The sequence below is a fragment of the Nerophis lumbriciformis genome, linkage group LG07, assembly GCF_033978685.3.
Source record: "Nerophis lumbriciformis linkage group LG07, RoL_Nlum_v2.1, whole genome shotgun sequence".
Classification (NCBI taxonomy): domain Eukaryota; kingdom Metazoa; phylum Chordata; class Actinopteri; order Syngnathiformes; family Syngnathidae; genus Nerophis; species Nerophis lumbriciformis.
Window position 1 is genome coordinate 35,080,276 of NC_084554.2, and position 14,835 is coordinate 35,095,110.

The 14,835-nt window shown below is 41.4% G+C and overlaps 1 protein-coding gene across 5 annotated transcripts in view; it reads left to right on the forward strand.

The window, feature by feature from the left end:
* Positions 1 to 14,835, forward strand: part of LOC133609599 (receptor-type tyrosine-protein phosphatase mu-like) — a 98,520-nt gene continuing 83,685 nt past the window's right edge. For 2 of the 5 annotated variants that reach the window (XM_061965332.2, XM_061965338.2), the window contains exon 1: positions 1 to 395. In XM_061965332.2, the coding sequence (XP_061821316.1) occupies positions 341 to 395 (55 nt within the window). In that variant the 5' untranslated portion in view covers positions 1 to 340. The remainder of the gene's footprint in view (positions 396 to 14,835) is intronic. The other 3 variants (XM_061965334.2, XM_061965336.2, XM_061965333.2) reach the window with 2 other exon arrangements.

Sequence of the window (14,835 nt, forward strand, 5' to 3'; positions counted from 1 at the left end):
AAACATCGATCCCCCATTCACCCCTCCACCACTGGGTCTTTCGCCCCCCCCAGTGACGTCACACGGCTTGTCCCCCTCCCAACAGGCAGGAAAAAGAAAGAGGAGAGCAAAGACCCACAGATTCGTGCATGTGAGAGCGTGAGCGCGCCTGTGAGTGACGGCGCGTCGGACAGGAGAAGACGAGAAGAAGTATTAGAAGAAAGGGACTAAGAAGAGAAGACAAACAAAAAGAAGAAGAAGAAGAGTTGAAAAGGGGTACAAAAAAAGTGCGGGAGGAGTTGATCTCGACTTTTCTCCTCCAGCTGCCGACCGAACAGAACCGAAGTGGAAAGAGAAGAACATGGACGCTTCAACTTTGCTGCTGCTCTCGTTACACATGACGGCCGCACTCAAAGGTAAGAACACCGACACAGAACCGGGACCGAGTCCTCCAGAACCCGGTCCGGCGGACTGGGTCGCCATGGTTCGGGATTTGGGGAAGAGGGGGAGCAGGGGTGTGAACGCTACATTAGTGTGTGTGTGTGTTTGCGTGTGTGTGTGTGTGTGTGTGTGTGTGTGTGTGTGTGTGTGTGTGTGTGTGTGTGTGTGTGTGTGTGTGTGTGTGTGTGTGTGTGTGTGTGTGTGTGTGTGTGTGTGTGTGACGGTATCCAAGTTTCCATCAGGAAAATCTCCTCCCTTCCTTCCCTCCTCTTTTTTCTCTTCTTCCTCCTCTTTTCATCGTCCTGGTGCAAAAGTCACCCCAGGATTTAGCACATCAATTAGATCAATTAAATCAAGTAGAAAGGTTTTCTACAAGCACTTGTGGTGGTCAAAGGTCACAAAGAAGGAAGTCTAAATTGTCCACCAATTGTCATTTACCAATGCAACAATCATTAGTTGGCAAACAATCAATTAATTGTAACTTCAGTTGATCAATCAATGTTAAATGATTATCTGGCAGCTGACTACTTTTTCATGTTGCTAAATGAAGCTGTGTGTGTGTGTGTGTGTGTGTGTGTGTGTGTGTGTGTGTGTGTGTGTGTGTGTGTGTGTGTGTGTGTGTGTGTGTGTGTGTGTGTGTGTGAGAGGGAAGCAGTCGAGAATGAAATGAAAGTGTCCATCGTCCAAGATGGCCGCCATGCTCTGATAATTGTGTTGATAGAGCAATGCTAATGAGCACGTCTGCTTGTTTTTTAGGACACTGTTGTCCAGGCAAAGTCCTGAATGTGTTGTGCTAAGCTGGGCTAATTTCCGCCATTTTAAATGTGACAAGCAAAGGTGTAAGGTTAGTTGCTATGCTAATTAACGCCCGCTCCCGCCATGATTCGTGCTAAGCTAGGCTAACGCCCGCCGTGATTTGTACTAAGCTAGGCTAACGCCCGCCATGGTTTGTACTAAGCTCGGCTCTGTGCGTCGTTTATTAAGCTAGGGGATTGTTTTCTATAATTGGTGCCAAGCGAGGCTATATTCCACCATGCGTTGGGCTAGCACAAGCTGGGTTCTGCCCATACTTGCCAACCTTGAGACTTCCGAATTCGGGAGATGGGGGTGGGGGGGGTGTATATATATTTTCAAGTATTTCTTATATATATATATAATCCGTTCATGAATGAGTATATCCGTTCGGCCACCGTGTTCAATGGAGAAGTCTGATCTACAAAATGTGCAGGCAGCATAACCCTTCCCCTTCGAGCTGTCCTGGATGAACTGAAATTATTTTTTCCAATCATTTTGGAACTTGCAAGCGTACTTCTTCTTACTCGTCGTCGTCGCCATGTCTCTTCTTCGTTCTTCTGCTTCGTCTCTGTTATGTTTTTGGACATTACTACTTGCCGTAGTTTTGAAGCAATGCATGATGGGAATCCGGATGTTGTGTGTCAGTGTATTAACGTGCCGGCTGGAATAAACACACGCTGAGAAATAGCTCCGTGCCTGCCTACTTTATGGGTTATAGATAAACCTATGGATAACAGAGACTTATATAATAGTCTCCTTTTCAGGTGAGAGAGGACGCTAAAGGCAGTGCCTTTAAGGCACGCCCCCAGTATTGTTGTCCGGGTGGAAATCGGGAGAAATTCAGGAGAATGGTTGCCCCGGGAGATTTTTGGGAGGGGCACTGAAATTTGGGAGTCTCCCGGGGAAATCGGGAGGGTTGGCAAGTATGGTTCTGCCGTAATTTGTGCTAAGCTAATGCCCTCAATGGGTCTGCCAAAGCTAGGCTAATATCCTCTATGTTCTGTGCTAAAGTTGTTTGTGTGAAAGGGCACCTTTTATGCAAAACCAACTTTTCTTACCTATTATTAGTATACGTGTTTTTGTGTATCTGGGATCTGCAAAAGTCCCAAAAATTTTAAAACAAACCCTGGCGGAGGTATTTATGAAAAAAAACAAAATCTTGCCTTCCTTCATACTTCTTCTAAAAAAGCCGTTTGGAATTTCCCTAATGTGTGACATTTTTCCCAGTGGTCTTCATTACCCAAAGAGCTTTGCGTACGTCCGCCGTTGTAGTCTTTTTCTCTATCCTCTTGTTGTGGGGCCGACTGGCTCGTACATGCACATGAATCCTCAGCTGTTCCCATTTCTAATACAAAGTAACTTATAGTTCTAACTAGGGCTGCAACTAACAACTAATTTGATAATCAATTAATCTGTGGATTATTACTTCGATTAATACAAAAAAGATCAGTTAGAATAATACATAATGTTGGATATAGAGAACACACAAACCCTTTATTTATTAAGTCAAAAATATTAAAGTTCGGTGATTTGGTAAAATTGCAAACAGCTAAAATGATGTACAAAGCAAACTATAACCTGCTACCAAAGAATGTACAACAATTCTTCTCAACTAAAGAGGAGAAATATAACCTTAGAGGAAAAAATTATTTAAAACATTTATATGCACGTACAACACTTAAAACTTTTAGCATATCAGTATGTGGAATTAAATTATGGAATGGATTAAGTAAAGAAGTTAAAAATTGTACTGATATGATCCAGTTTAAGAGGTTGTTCAAAATAATAGTGCTTACAGAGTACAAAGAAGAAGAAGAATTATGAGAAATACTTTCAACCTTATTGAAAATAAGATATTCTTCATCTCAGTATGTTAATAATGACTGAATTAATTAATTAATTACATATTACAAAACTGTTGTATACTAATTCATAGATGTTATTTTATTATATAAAAAGGTCAGTAAATGATTCTATATATTTGTAAACGCTTTGAAGTGGTAAAGGGGTAGGATTAAATAAGCTTTGCTTCTTCCTACTCCTTTTCGGGCATGATGTAAAATGAAATGATATGAAATTGTGTGATGTATTATGATGTAAGTGTGTTCATGTTCGAAATAAACTAAAGAAAGAAAGTAAGAATAATCGGATAAAAGAGACAAACTACATTTCTATCTTTTCCAGTATTTTATTGGGGAAAAAAAACAGCATACTGGCACCATACTTATTTTGATTATTGTTTCTCAGCTGTTTGTAAATGTTGCAGTTTATAAATAAAGGTTTATTAAAAAAAAAAAGAAAAAAAAAAGTAGCCTCTGCGCATGCGCATAGCGTAGATCCAACAAATCAATGACTAAATTAATCGCCAACTATTTTTTTAATCGATTTAATCGATTAGTTGTTGCAGCCCTAGTTCTAACTTAATTTATTAGATGACCCGCTATGGAAGCACTAAAAACTACAACATGGCTGGCGGGGAGAAGACACTGTCAAAGTGGAGGCACGTAAATAAGACCGCCCACAAAACGCTGCATCCTGAAGAGATGGTCAGAAAGCGGCATGAAGATGGTCTGTAAAACATAATCTATGAAGAATTTTGACCAAAGAATCACCATTACATGTTGTTTTAAATGTTAGAAAAAAATTAATTCAACATAAAAATACATTTTTTAAGTGGATTTCCTCAAAGTGCAGTGCTAAGCTAAAATCCACTACGGGTTTTGGTAAGATACCCTAATGCCTTATCTCTATGCTAATATTTTCCATCATTTGTGCTCGGGAAGCTCATTTTATGCTTGTCACTGCCCGATTTACTGAGTTGCCAGGTCTGTTTGTGCATACGCTAAAGTCAGCAACTTCTCTTTCCGACTTGTTGATAGTTTTGCCAAAATGTAGGCATTTTGCAATTTAACAAAAAAACAACGATTAACCAAAGTATACACCAATAACCTCTAATCATCAACAACTACACTTTAAAAAATAAAATAACTTTTATCCATCCTTAATGAGTCATTGTTCATTATTCAAATTTGAAAATGTCCTTTTCATCTTTGCTTTGACTCTGGGTGATTGTGGTAAATAAATAAACTTGCATTTTAATGGTCATAGTTGAAGTGCTCCATTTTTTCACTCTCCAAATACTTTGAATGCACATGCGTGGCTATTTTTGGGATATTTTTTTTACGACTCAAAGCCGTACAGCTGTAGTAGCACGGCTGGAAGTTGTCATGTTTGCATGTGTGTTGCAAATGCGGCACATGCCATGCTAGGTTACTTTCCACTACCACCACCGCCATGTGTTGTTTTAACTTTATGTCCTCATACATATGTTGCATTGTGCTAATGTCGTATTGTGCTAAGCTAGATACATGTATTTTCCGTGTGTATTGCTTGGCTTGGCTAATGTCCATTTGTGCTAAGCCAGGCTAACTCTGACTAAGTGGCTCCTTGTGATGAGGACAACTAAACAACAAAGTCATGTTACATGCAAAATGGCTTCTATAGTGCTGTACAGTTTGTCTGCAGTGTGTTTGTTTAATATACAGCCGAGCGTACACACACACACACACACACACACACACACACACACACACACACACACACACACACACACACACACACACACACACACACACACACACACACACACACACACACTCCCTAGTGACCTGATGTGTCCAGGTTCGGCCTGTCGCTGATTCAGGACTTTACCTTTTCTCCTTGAGTGTGTGTGTGTGTAGGTGCAGTCAGGTCAGCTCTTTGTTTTGTCTCGTCAGGATTTTAATGAAGCTCACACACTCTCAGTGTGTGTGTGTGTGTGTGTGTGTGTGTGTGCGTGTGTGTTTGTGTAATGGTGACTATGGTTCAAAAAATGATGATGTACGTTTGACGTGATTTGCTGGAGAAGCACCACTTCCTGGACGTGCTTCTGCGTCTCGTTCTTTGGTGTCGTTAATGGTCTGCTTTGTGTTGCATTGCATGAAAAAAGGCATCAACACAAAGTCTTAACAAGCCTTCATTGGCACAGTGGCGGCCCTGGCGACACTGAGCCGCGAGTGCGGCTCGCGGGATTACTGTGGCCGCCTAGAGACGCAGCGTGCGCAACACCAGCGAGGATTAGGAGGTCGGATTTACGCTCCTTTTGTTTAACGTGGGAGATGAGATGGAGGCTGCGAAAAGTGTGTGTAAGTGTGTGTGTGTGTGTGTGTCTTGAAGGCAACTTGCTGCATGTTACTGCAGCTGAATAGGCCCCCGCCCTCCTTGCTGTTAAAGTAATTTCCTGTTTGCATTCAAAACATGAAGTGATGATTGTTCGTAAACATGTCAGGTGCATGAAGTCTGCGATGTAAAGCGCTACACGAACATGTCAAAATAAACCTGGGTGAGAATAAGCTCCGCCTTCTAACTGGGATGCTTAATCAGAAACGGTTTGCCTCACACCTGAATGTGTCCTCAGTGTGTGTAAACAGACGCACTTTGTGTTGAATTGTCCTCATTAGGCTTCTTAATGTCCTCACTGTAGGTTAAATTGTCCTCATAGTGTGTTTAAATGTCCACACTTTGTCAAAATGTCCACGTTGTGAAGCCCTTAATCACAATTGTCTCAAAAGGCTGCACAAGCCACGACAACGTCCAAAATGTGGTTTTAATGTCAAAATGTTTTCTTTGTTTTAATGTCCTCACTGTATGTCAAAATGTCTTCTGGGTTTTAATGTCTTCACTGTATGTCAAAATGTTGTTTTAATATCCTCACTGTATGTCAAAATGTCTTCTCGGTTTTAATGTCCACGCTGTATGTCAAAATGTTGTTTTAATATCCTCACTGTATGTCAAAATGTCTTCTCGGTTTTAATGTCCACACTGTATGTCACAATGTCTTCTGGGTTTAATGTCCTCACTGTATGTCAAAATGTCTTCTGGGTTTTAATATCCTCATTGCATGTCAAAATGTCATTGTGTGTTTAAAGTCCTCATCATATGTCAAAATGTTGTGTTAATGTCCTCACTGTATGTCACAATGTTGTTTAAATGTCCTCACTGTATGTCAAAAATGTTGTTTTAATGTCTTCACTGTATGTCACAATGTTGTTTAAATGTCCTCACTGTATGTCAAAATGTTGTTTTAATGTCCTCACTGTATGTCACAATGTTGTTTAAATGTCCTCACTGTATGTCAAAATGTTGTTTTAATGTCCTCACTGTATGTCAAAAATATTTTCTGGGTTTTAATGTCCTCACTGCATGTCACAATGTCCTTTTAATGTCCTCACAGTATGTCAAAATCATCAATCAATCAATCAAAGTTTATTTATATAGCCCTTAATTACAAGTGTCTCAAAGGGCTGCACAAGCCACAACGACATCCAAAATGTTGTTTTAATGTCCATCCATCCATCCATCCATCCATGGATGGATGGATGGTTTTAATGTCCTCACTGTATGTAAAATTGTTGTTTTAATGTCCTCACTGTATGTCACAATGTTATTTTAATGTCCTCAGTGTATGTCAAAATCGTTAATCAATCAAAGTTTATGTATATAGCCCTTAATCACAATTGTCTCAAAAGGCTGCACAAGCCACGACAACGTCCAAAATGTGTACCAATGATTGTGACACACACACTTGGTGTGGCGAAATTATTCTCTGCATTTGACCCATCACCCTTGATCACCCCCTGGGAGGTGAGGGGAGCAGTGGGCAGCAGCAGTGGCTGCGCCCAGGAATCAATTTTGGTGATTTAACCCCCAATTCCAACCCTTGATGCTGAGTGCCAAGCAGGGAGGTAACAGGTCTCATTTTTATAGTCTTTGGTATGACTCGGCCGGGGTTTGAACTCACAACCTACCGATCTCAGGGCGGACACTCTAACCACTAGGCCACTGAGTAGGTAATGTCCTCACTGTATGTCAAAATGTCTTCTGGGTTTTAATGTCCTCACTGTATGTCAAAATGTCTTCTGGGTTTTAATGTCTTCACTGTATGTCAAAATGTTTTAATGTCCTCACTGTATGTCAAAATGTCTTCTCGGTTTTAATGTCCTCACTGTATGTCAAAATGATGTTTTAATATCCTCACTCACTGTATGTCAAAATGTTGTTTTAATGTCCACACTGTATGTCAAAATGTATTCTGGGTTTTGATATCCTCATTGCATGTCAAAATGTCATTGTGTGTTTTAAAGTCCTCACTGTATGTCACAATGTCTTCTTGGTTTTAATGTCCTCACTGTATGTCAAAATGTCTTCTTGGTTTTAATATCCTCACTGTAGGGCTGGGCGATCTGGCCTTTTATTAATATCTCGATATTTTTAAGCCATGTCACGATACACGATGTATATCTCAATATTTTGCCTTAGCCTTGAATGAACACTTGATGCATATAATCACAGCAGTATAATGATTCTATGTGTCTACATTAAAACATTCTTGTTCATACTGCATTAATATATGCTCATTTTAAACGTTCATGCAGAGAGGGAAACCACAATTAAGTAAATTTACCAAAACTGTATTTATTAAACAGTTATTAAGCAGTGGCACAAACATTCATGTCATTTCAAAACAGAAAGTGCAAGATTGTCAGAGACATTTTAAAACAAGCTATTAGTGCACTTTTGTGCATGATGTCACTAAGATGACGTATCAAAACAACACTAAATTAAAGTGCACTTTTTGTACAGAACGCAACTACAATAGTTTAAAACAAATAAAGTGCACTTTTGTGCATGATGTCACACAAGATATTTCAATAACTGTCAAATAAAAATTAGCTGCATAATAGGAAATCAAATAGTGTATGTCCTTTGCTATGTGGTAGGTTCCGGCGGACGTTATCTCCTTCTGTTGTTGACTATTTTTTTCATATGGTGTTGATCTGGAATTGGTTGCTTCGGCATTTTGTGGGTGTGGCACCGAACGGAGGATTTTACAGTTTCAAGCACTCTTCATTCTCTAGCGGGTGACTTTTCAAATGATGCTACAAATTAGCAGTAGGTCCTACTTTTTGTAACAACGCTTTTGCCGCATACTTGTTTGTCATCTTCCCGCTTGAAGCCAAACCACCGCCAGACGATGGACCCCGTGCTGTTTTTCTTAGGAATTAATTCTTCCTTAATTTGTTACCAGATTCACACCTTCTTTCTCTCATATTACCACTCGCACCACTCCGCTAGCACCACAGCTAATGTTACCCATGCTGCTACCTCTCTGCTCCGCAATGGCGTATGACGCGACAGTATGTGAAGTATGTAAGAAGGTGCGCTTGTTTTATGTCTCTGTGAGAAGGAGAGACAAGAAAGAGTGAAAAAAGCCTGTAGTGTAATGTCCGCAGCTAAAAGCAACTGCGTGAGAACGTATACTCGAATATAAAATATAAAATCTTCTTGTTTGCGGATGACTCGGCCCTGCTGGTATCAGACAAGGACAAGTCACAGGTGGAGAAAATCGTCAGTGCTGAACTCTGTAGAACTTGCACCTGGCTCGCTGACAACAAGCTATCAATACACTTGGGTAAAACGGAATCCATCCTGTTTGGGTCCCACATCAACCTTAAGAAAGTCAATGACTTCACTATAAAAGTGGGTGACATTGTTATCACCAGGAAGGATGAGGTCACCTACCTACGTTCCATTCTAGAGGCTAATCTTTCCTGTGATAAAATGGCAACCAAGGTAATCAAAAAGGTTAACCAACGAACGAGATTTCTCTATAGAATCTCCTCTCTGGTCAACAAAAGCACCAAGGGGATTCAAGCGGGAACTCTCGTTCAACTATTTTTCGATTACGCATGCACCTCCTGGTAGGGATGTCCCGATCCAGGTTTTTGCACTTCCGATCCGATACCGATATTGTTTTTGCACTTCCGATCCGATACCGATACTGACCGATACCGATACTGGCCTATCCAAGCATGTATTAAAGTTTAAAGTTATTTAGCCTACTTAGTTGTCAGAATCATGTTGAAAAGGGTTTTAGTACTCTTGATAACAACTAGCCAGCTGAACTAGGGGAGTTTGAATAATACACAATGGTTGGTAACAAGAAACTGACCTGTTTATTCAAGGATAAACACAAAATAGACAAAAGTATACATGACAAACAGAAATGGCATCATTGAAACTAGAGCTGGGCGATATGGCCTTTTTTTAATATTGCGATATTTTAAGGCCATGTTGCGATACACGATATATATCTCGATATTTTGCCTCAGCCTTGAATGAACACTTGATGCATATAATCACAGCAGTATGATGATTCTATGTGTTTTGATTGATTGATTGAGACTTTTATTAGTAGATTGCACAGTACAGTACATATTCCGTACAATTGACCACTAAATGGTAACACCCGAATAAGTTTTTCAACTTGTTTAAGTCGGGGTCCACTTAAATTGATTCATGATAGATATATACTATCATAAATATACTATCATCATAATACAGTCATCACACAAGATAATCACATTGAATTATTTACATTATTTATAATCCAGGGTGTGGAGGGGGGCGCCGGATGTAAGTGTCAAAAAGACAGCCAAAAGAGTTTGATATGAGAATAAATCTAGTTAAAATATAGGGTAGAAATGCACCCATTTGCAGGAAATGTAGTCTTGATTTTCAAAATTTGCTTTCAAGGCTTGCATGTCTACATTAAAACATTCTTCTTCATACTGCATTAATATATGCTACTTTTAAACTTTCATGCAGAGAAGGAAATCACAACTTAAAAAAATCACTAATTTTTTCATACGGTGTTGATCTGGAAATGTTTGCCTCGGCATTTTGATGGTGTGGGCGCGTGGCACCGAATGGAGATAAGCGTCTCGACAGACGTTACAATATTTGAACAATGATGACGAAAACTGTTTTCTCTGTCGTGTCCGTGTGTCGAAAATGGTTATGCGCTTATTTTTTGATTTGATTTTGTGCGTGGCATATAATTGCTATGCGCAGAGGACGTTTGAGCAGTGCGCAATTGCACAAGCGCGCACCTTAGAGGGAGCGTTGGTCACACGGCTGCGCTAGCATCACAGCTAACGTTAGCCATGCTGCTACCTCTCTGCTCGGGGAGGGCGTATACGTATGTGACGTATGACGTGACAGTATGTGACGTATGACGTGACAGTATGTGACGTGTGTAAGAAGGTGCGCTTGCTGTCTGTGAGAGGGAGACACAGGAAAGAGTGAGAAGAGCCTGTTGTGTAATGCCAGTAGCTAAAAGCAACTGCGTGAGAATCCACAGACCTGTGGATGTGTTGAAGGTGTGCTGGAAAATGCGGAACGGAAATTAGGGAGCAGCAGAAAAGTGGAATGTATTATTTAAATAGGTGCGTTGGAAAACACGAAGCAGAGTTGTTTTTTTAACTGGATCTGGATCGGCATTTTCCCATGCCTTGCCGATACGCATTTTTTGGCAAATATCGGCGGCCGATCCGATCCAAATATCGGATCGGGACATCCCTACCTCCTGGTACCCTAGCACCTCCAAAACCCTCAAATCTAAACTCCAAACATCCCAGAACAAGCTAGTCAGATTACTTCTAGACCTCCACCCCAGATCCCACCTCACTCCTACCCACTTCTCCAAAGTGGGCTGGCTCAGGGTGGAGGACAGAGTAAAACAACTTGCACTGAGCCTAGTCTATAAAATCCGCTACACCTCCCTGATACCGAAGTACATGTCAAACTACTTCCTTAACGTAAATGACCGCCATAACCACAACACCAGTGGGAGCTCCACTAACCACGTTAAACCCAGATTCCGATCCATCAAAGGTCTTAACTCATTCTCTTTCTATGCCACATCAATGTGGAATACGCTCCCAACAGGTATAAAAGAAAGGGCATCTCTATCCTCCTTCAAAACCGCAATAAAAGTACACCTCCAGGCAACTTCAACCCTAAACTAACACCCTCCCCGGATTGTTAATAATCAAATGTAAACAATCAAATGTAGATACTTTTCTTATGCCTTCTGATCTCTCTCTCTCTCTATGTCTACTACTTGCTGTACATATCCTACCAAGTCAGATCTACACTGTTTCAATATCCATTTCTCTGTTCTCAATTGTTGATGACTGATGATAACAACCAAACCTAACACACCCCCCCCCCCCCCCCCCCCCACACACACACACCCCGAATTGTAAATAATGTAAATAATTCAATGTATACACCCTGATGGTTATCTTGTGTGATGACTGTATTATGATGATAGTATATCTGATAGTATATATCTGTATCATGAATCAATTTAAGTGGACCCCGACTTAAACAAGTTGAAAAACTTATTCGGGTGTTACCATTTAGTGGTCAATTGTACGGAATATATACTTCACTGTGCAACCTACTAATAAAAGTCTCAATCAATCAATCAATCAATCACGGTATAGTCATTTTCTCTATCGCACAGAGACAAACCCACGATATATCGAGTATATTCGATATATCGCCCAGCCCTACCTCACTGTATGTCAAAATGTCATTGTGTGTTTTAATGTCCTCACTGTATGTCACAATGTTATTTTAATGTCCTCAGTGTATGTCAAAATCATCAATCAATCAATCAAAGTTTATTTATATAACCCTTAATCACAAGTGTCTCAAAAGGCTACACAAGCCACATCCATCCATCCATCCATTTTCTACCGCTTAATCCCTTCGGGGTCGCGGGGGTGCTGGAGCCTATCTCAGCTACAATCGGGCGGAAGGCGAGGTACACCCTGGACAAGTCGCCACCTCATCACAGGGCCAACACAGATAGACAGACAACATTCACATTCACATTCACACACTAGGGCCAATTTAGTGTTGCCAATCAACCTATCCCCAGGTGCATGTTTTCACAATGACGTCCAAAATGTTGTTTTAATGTGAAAATGTTTTCTTGGTTTTAATGTCCTCACTGTATGTCAAAATGTCTTCTGGGTTTTAATGTCTTCACTGTATGTCAAAATGTTGTTTTAATGTCCACACCGTATTTCAAAATGTTGTTTTACATTGGTTTTGGTTTTAATGTCCTCACTCTATGTCACAGTGTTGTTTTAATGTCCCCACTGTATGTCAAAATGTCTTCTGGGTTTTAATGTCCTTACTGCATGTCAAAATGTAATTGTGTGTTTTAAAGTCCTCACTGTATGTCAAAATGTTGTGTTATTGTCCTCACTGTATGTCAAAATGTCTTCTTGATTTTAATGTCCTCACTGTATGTCAAAATGTCTTCTTAGTTTTAATGTCCTCACTGTATGTCAAAATGTTGTTTTAATGTCCTCACTGTATGTCAAAATGCCATTGTGTGTTTTAATGTCCACACTGTATGTCAAAATGTTGTTTTAATGTCCTCAGCCTTCAAATGATGCTACAAAATTAGCAGTAGGTCTATTCAGGAGAACTGGAGAGGAGGCTACACCAGATAGTCGAACCTCGGATTCGGGAAGAGCAGTGTGGTTTTCGTCCTGGTCGTGGAACTGTGGACCAGCTCTATACTCTCGGCAGGATCCTCAAGGGCGCATGGGAGTTTGCCCAACCAGTCTACATGTGCTTTGTGGACTTGGAGAAGGCATTCGACCGTGTCGCTCAGGAGGTGCTGTCCTCCTTGTGGCTCAGAGGGTATCAGACTGACTGATTATGGTTGTTAGTTGATCAGTCCTGTATGATCAGTGTCAGAGCTTGATCCGCGTTGCCGGCAGTAAGTCGGACCCGTTTACAGTGAGGATTGGACTCTAGCAGGGAGGCCCTAGGTCACCGGTTCTGTTCACAACTTTTATGGACAGAATTTCTGGGTGCAGTCAGGACGTTGAGGAGATCCGGTTTGGTGGCTACAAGATTAGGTATCTGCTTTTTGCGAATTATGTGGTCCTGCTGGCTTCATCTGACCAGGATCTTCAGCTCTCACGGGATCAGTTTGCAGCCGAGTGAAGCGACTCGGATGAGAATCAGCACCTCCAAGTTAGAGTCCATGGTTCTCGCCCAAAAAAGGGTGGAGTGCAATCTCTGAATTGGGGAGGAGATCTTGCCCCTAGTGGAGGAGTTCAAGTACTTAAGGGTCTTGTTCGCGAGTGAGGGAAGAGTGGGTTGTGAGATCGACAGGCGGATCGGGGAGCCGTCTGCAGTGATGCGGACCCTGTATCTATCCGTCTTGGTGAAAAAGGGGTTGAGCCGGAAGGCAAAGCTCTCAATTTACCGGTCGATCTACGTCCCTATCCTCACCTATGGTCATGAGTTTTATGTTATGATCAGAAGGCAAGAATACAGGTACAAGCGGCCGAAATTAGTTTCCTGTGTCGGTTGGCGGGGCTCTCTCATAGAGTTAGGGTGAGAAGCTCTGTCATTCGGGAGCAGCTCAGAGTAAAGCTGCTGCTCCTCCACATCGAGAGGAGCCAAATGAGGTGGTTCGCCCCCCCCGAACGCACGTCCCACTGTTAGGAGCCCACAGGGAAGACTCAGGACACGTTGGGGAGACTATATCTCCCAGCTGGCCTATAGGGCCTCGGGACGAGCTTGACAAAGGGACTGGGGGGAGGGAAGTCTGGGCTTCTCTACTTAGGCTGTTGCCCCCGCGACCTGACCTTGGATAAGAGGAAGAAGATGGATGGATGAATGTATCTCAAAATGTCCTGTGTGTCTGAATGTCTTCACTGTTTGTCAAAATGTCCTCATTATGCGACCAAATGTTAACTCCATCTGTCAAAATGTCCTCACCGCGTGTTTAAATGTCCTCACAATGTGTCTAAGTGTCCTAGGTGTGTCTCGATGTACTGTATGTCCCCATGGGACCGCTTCTTGCTACGTCTCCATGACAACGGTCTTTTAGCAAATAATTTCTTTGACATGAGATTATTAAAACAGTCAGCATGTCTTCAAAAGATTACACGTGTGTGTGCGTGTGCGTGTGTGTGTGTGAGTGTGTGTGTGTATGTGTGCATGCGCGCGTGTGTGTGTGATTTAATCCCTGTTTGGAGATGTCAGTCTGATTAGTGTTGTGGCCCAAATCCCAGATCATATTCAAAGGATTATTGTTTGAAGATATGCGTGTGTGTGTCTGTGCGCAAATGTGTGTGTGTGTGTGTGTGTGTGTGTGTGTGTGTGTGTGTGTGTGTGTGTGTGTGTGTGTGTGTGTGTGAGAGAGAGAGAGACAGAACTAATGAGATGTGGATTAGTGTGTGTGTGTGTTGTCAGTATAATCTGCATGTTGTGTGTTCAGCAGGTTTGATGGTTTTGTTTACTTAAATTTTCAACAGAGTTTGAAGGGGTGTTGACCTATGCCCCCCTCACCCCATCTGCCTCTCTGACACACACATCCACAAACACACACACACACTACAAAATAAACATATATGAAATATAAATGATTACTGAGATTCTTATCATGATAATTATGCTAATTATTGGAAACATGCTGCCAGCTAACACACTCATTAAACAGCGCACACAGACACACACACACATTGCCAGAGGCTTATATCCAACCTATATTAGTACAATACCGCGTGTGCACGTGTTTGTGCATGGTGAACATAGAAGAGGTCATCAAAGGTAAAACAAAGGTGACACATCATGTGAAATCATCTTCATATGTGTGATCTTTTTAAGTGTGTGTGTTGTGTTTTCTCGATACAGACA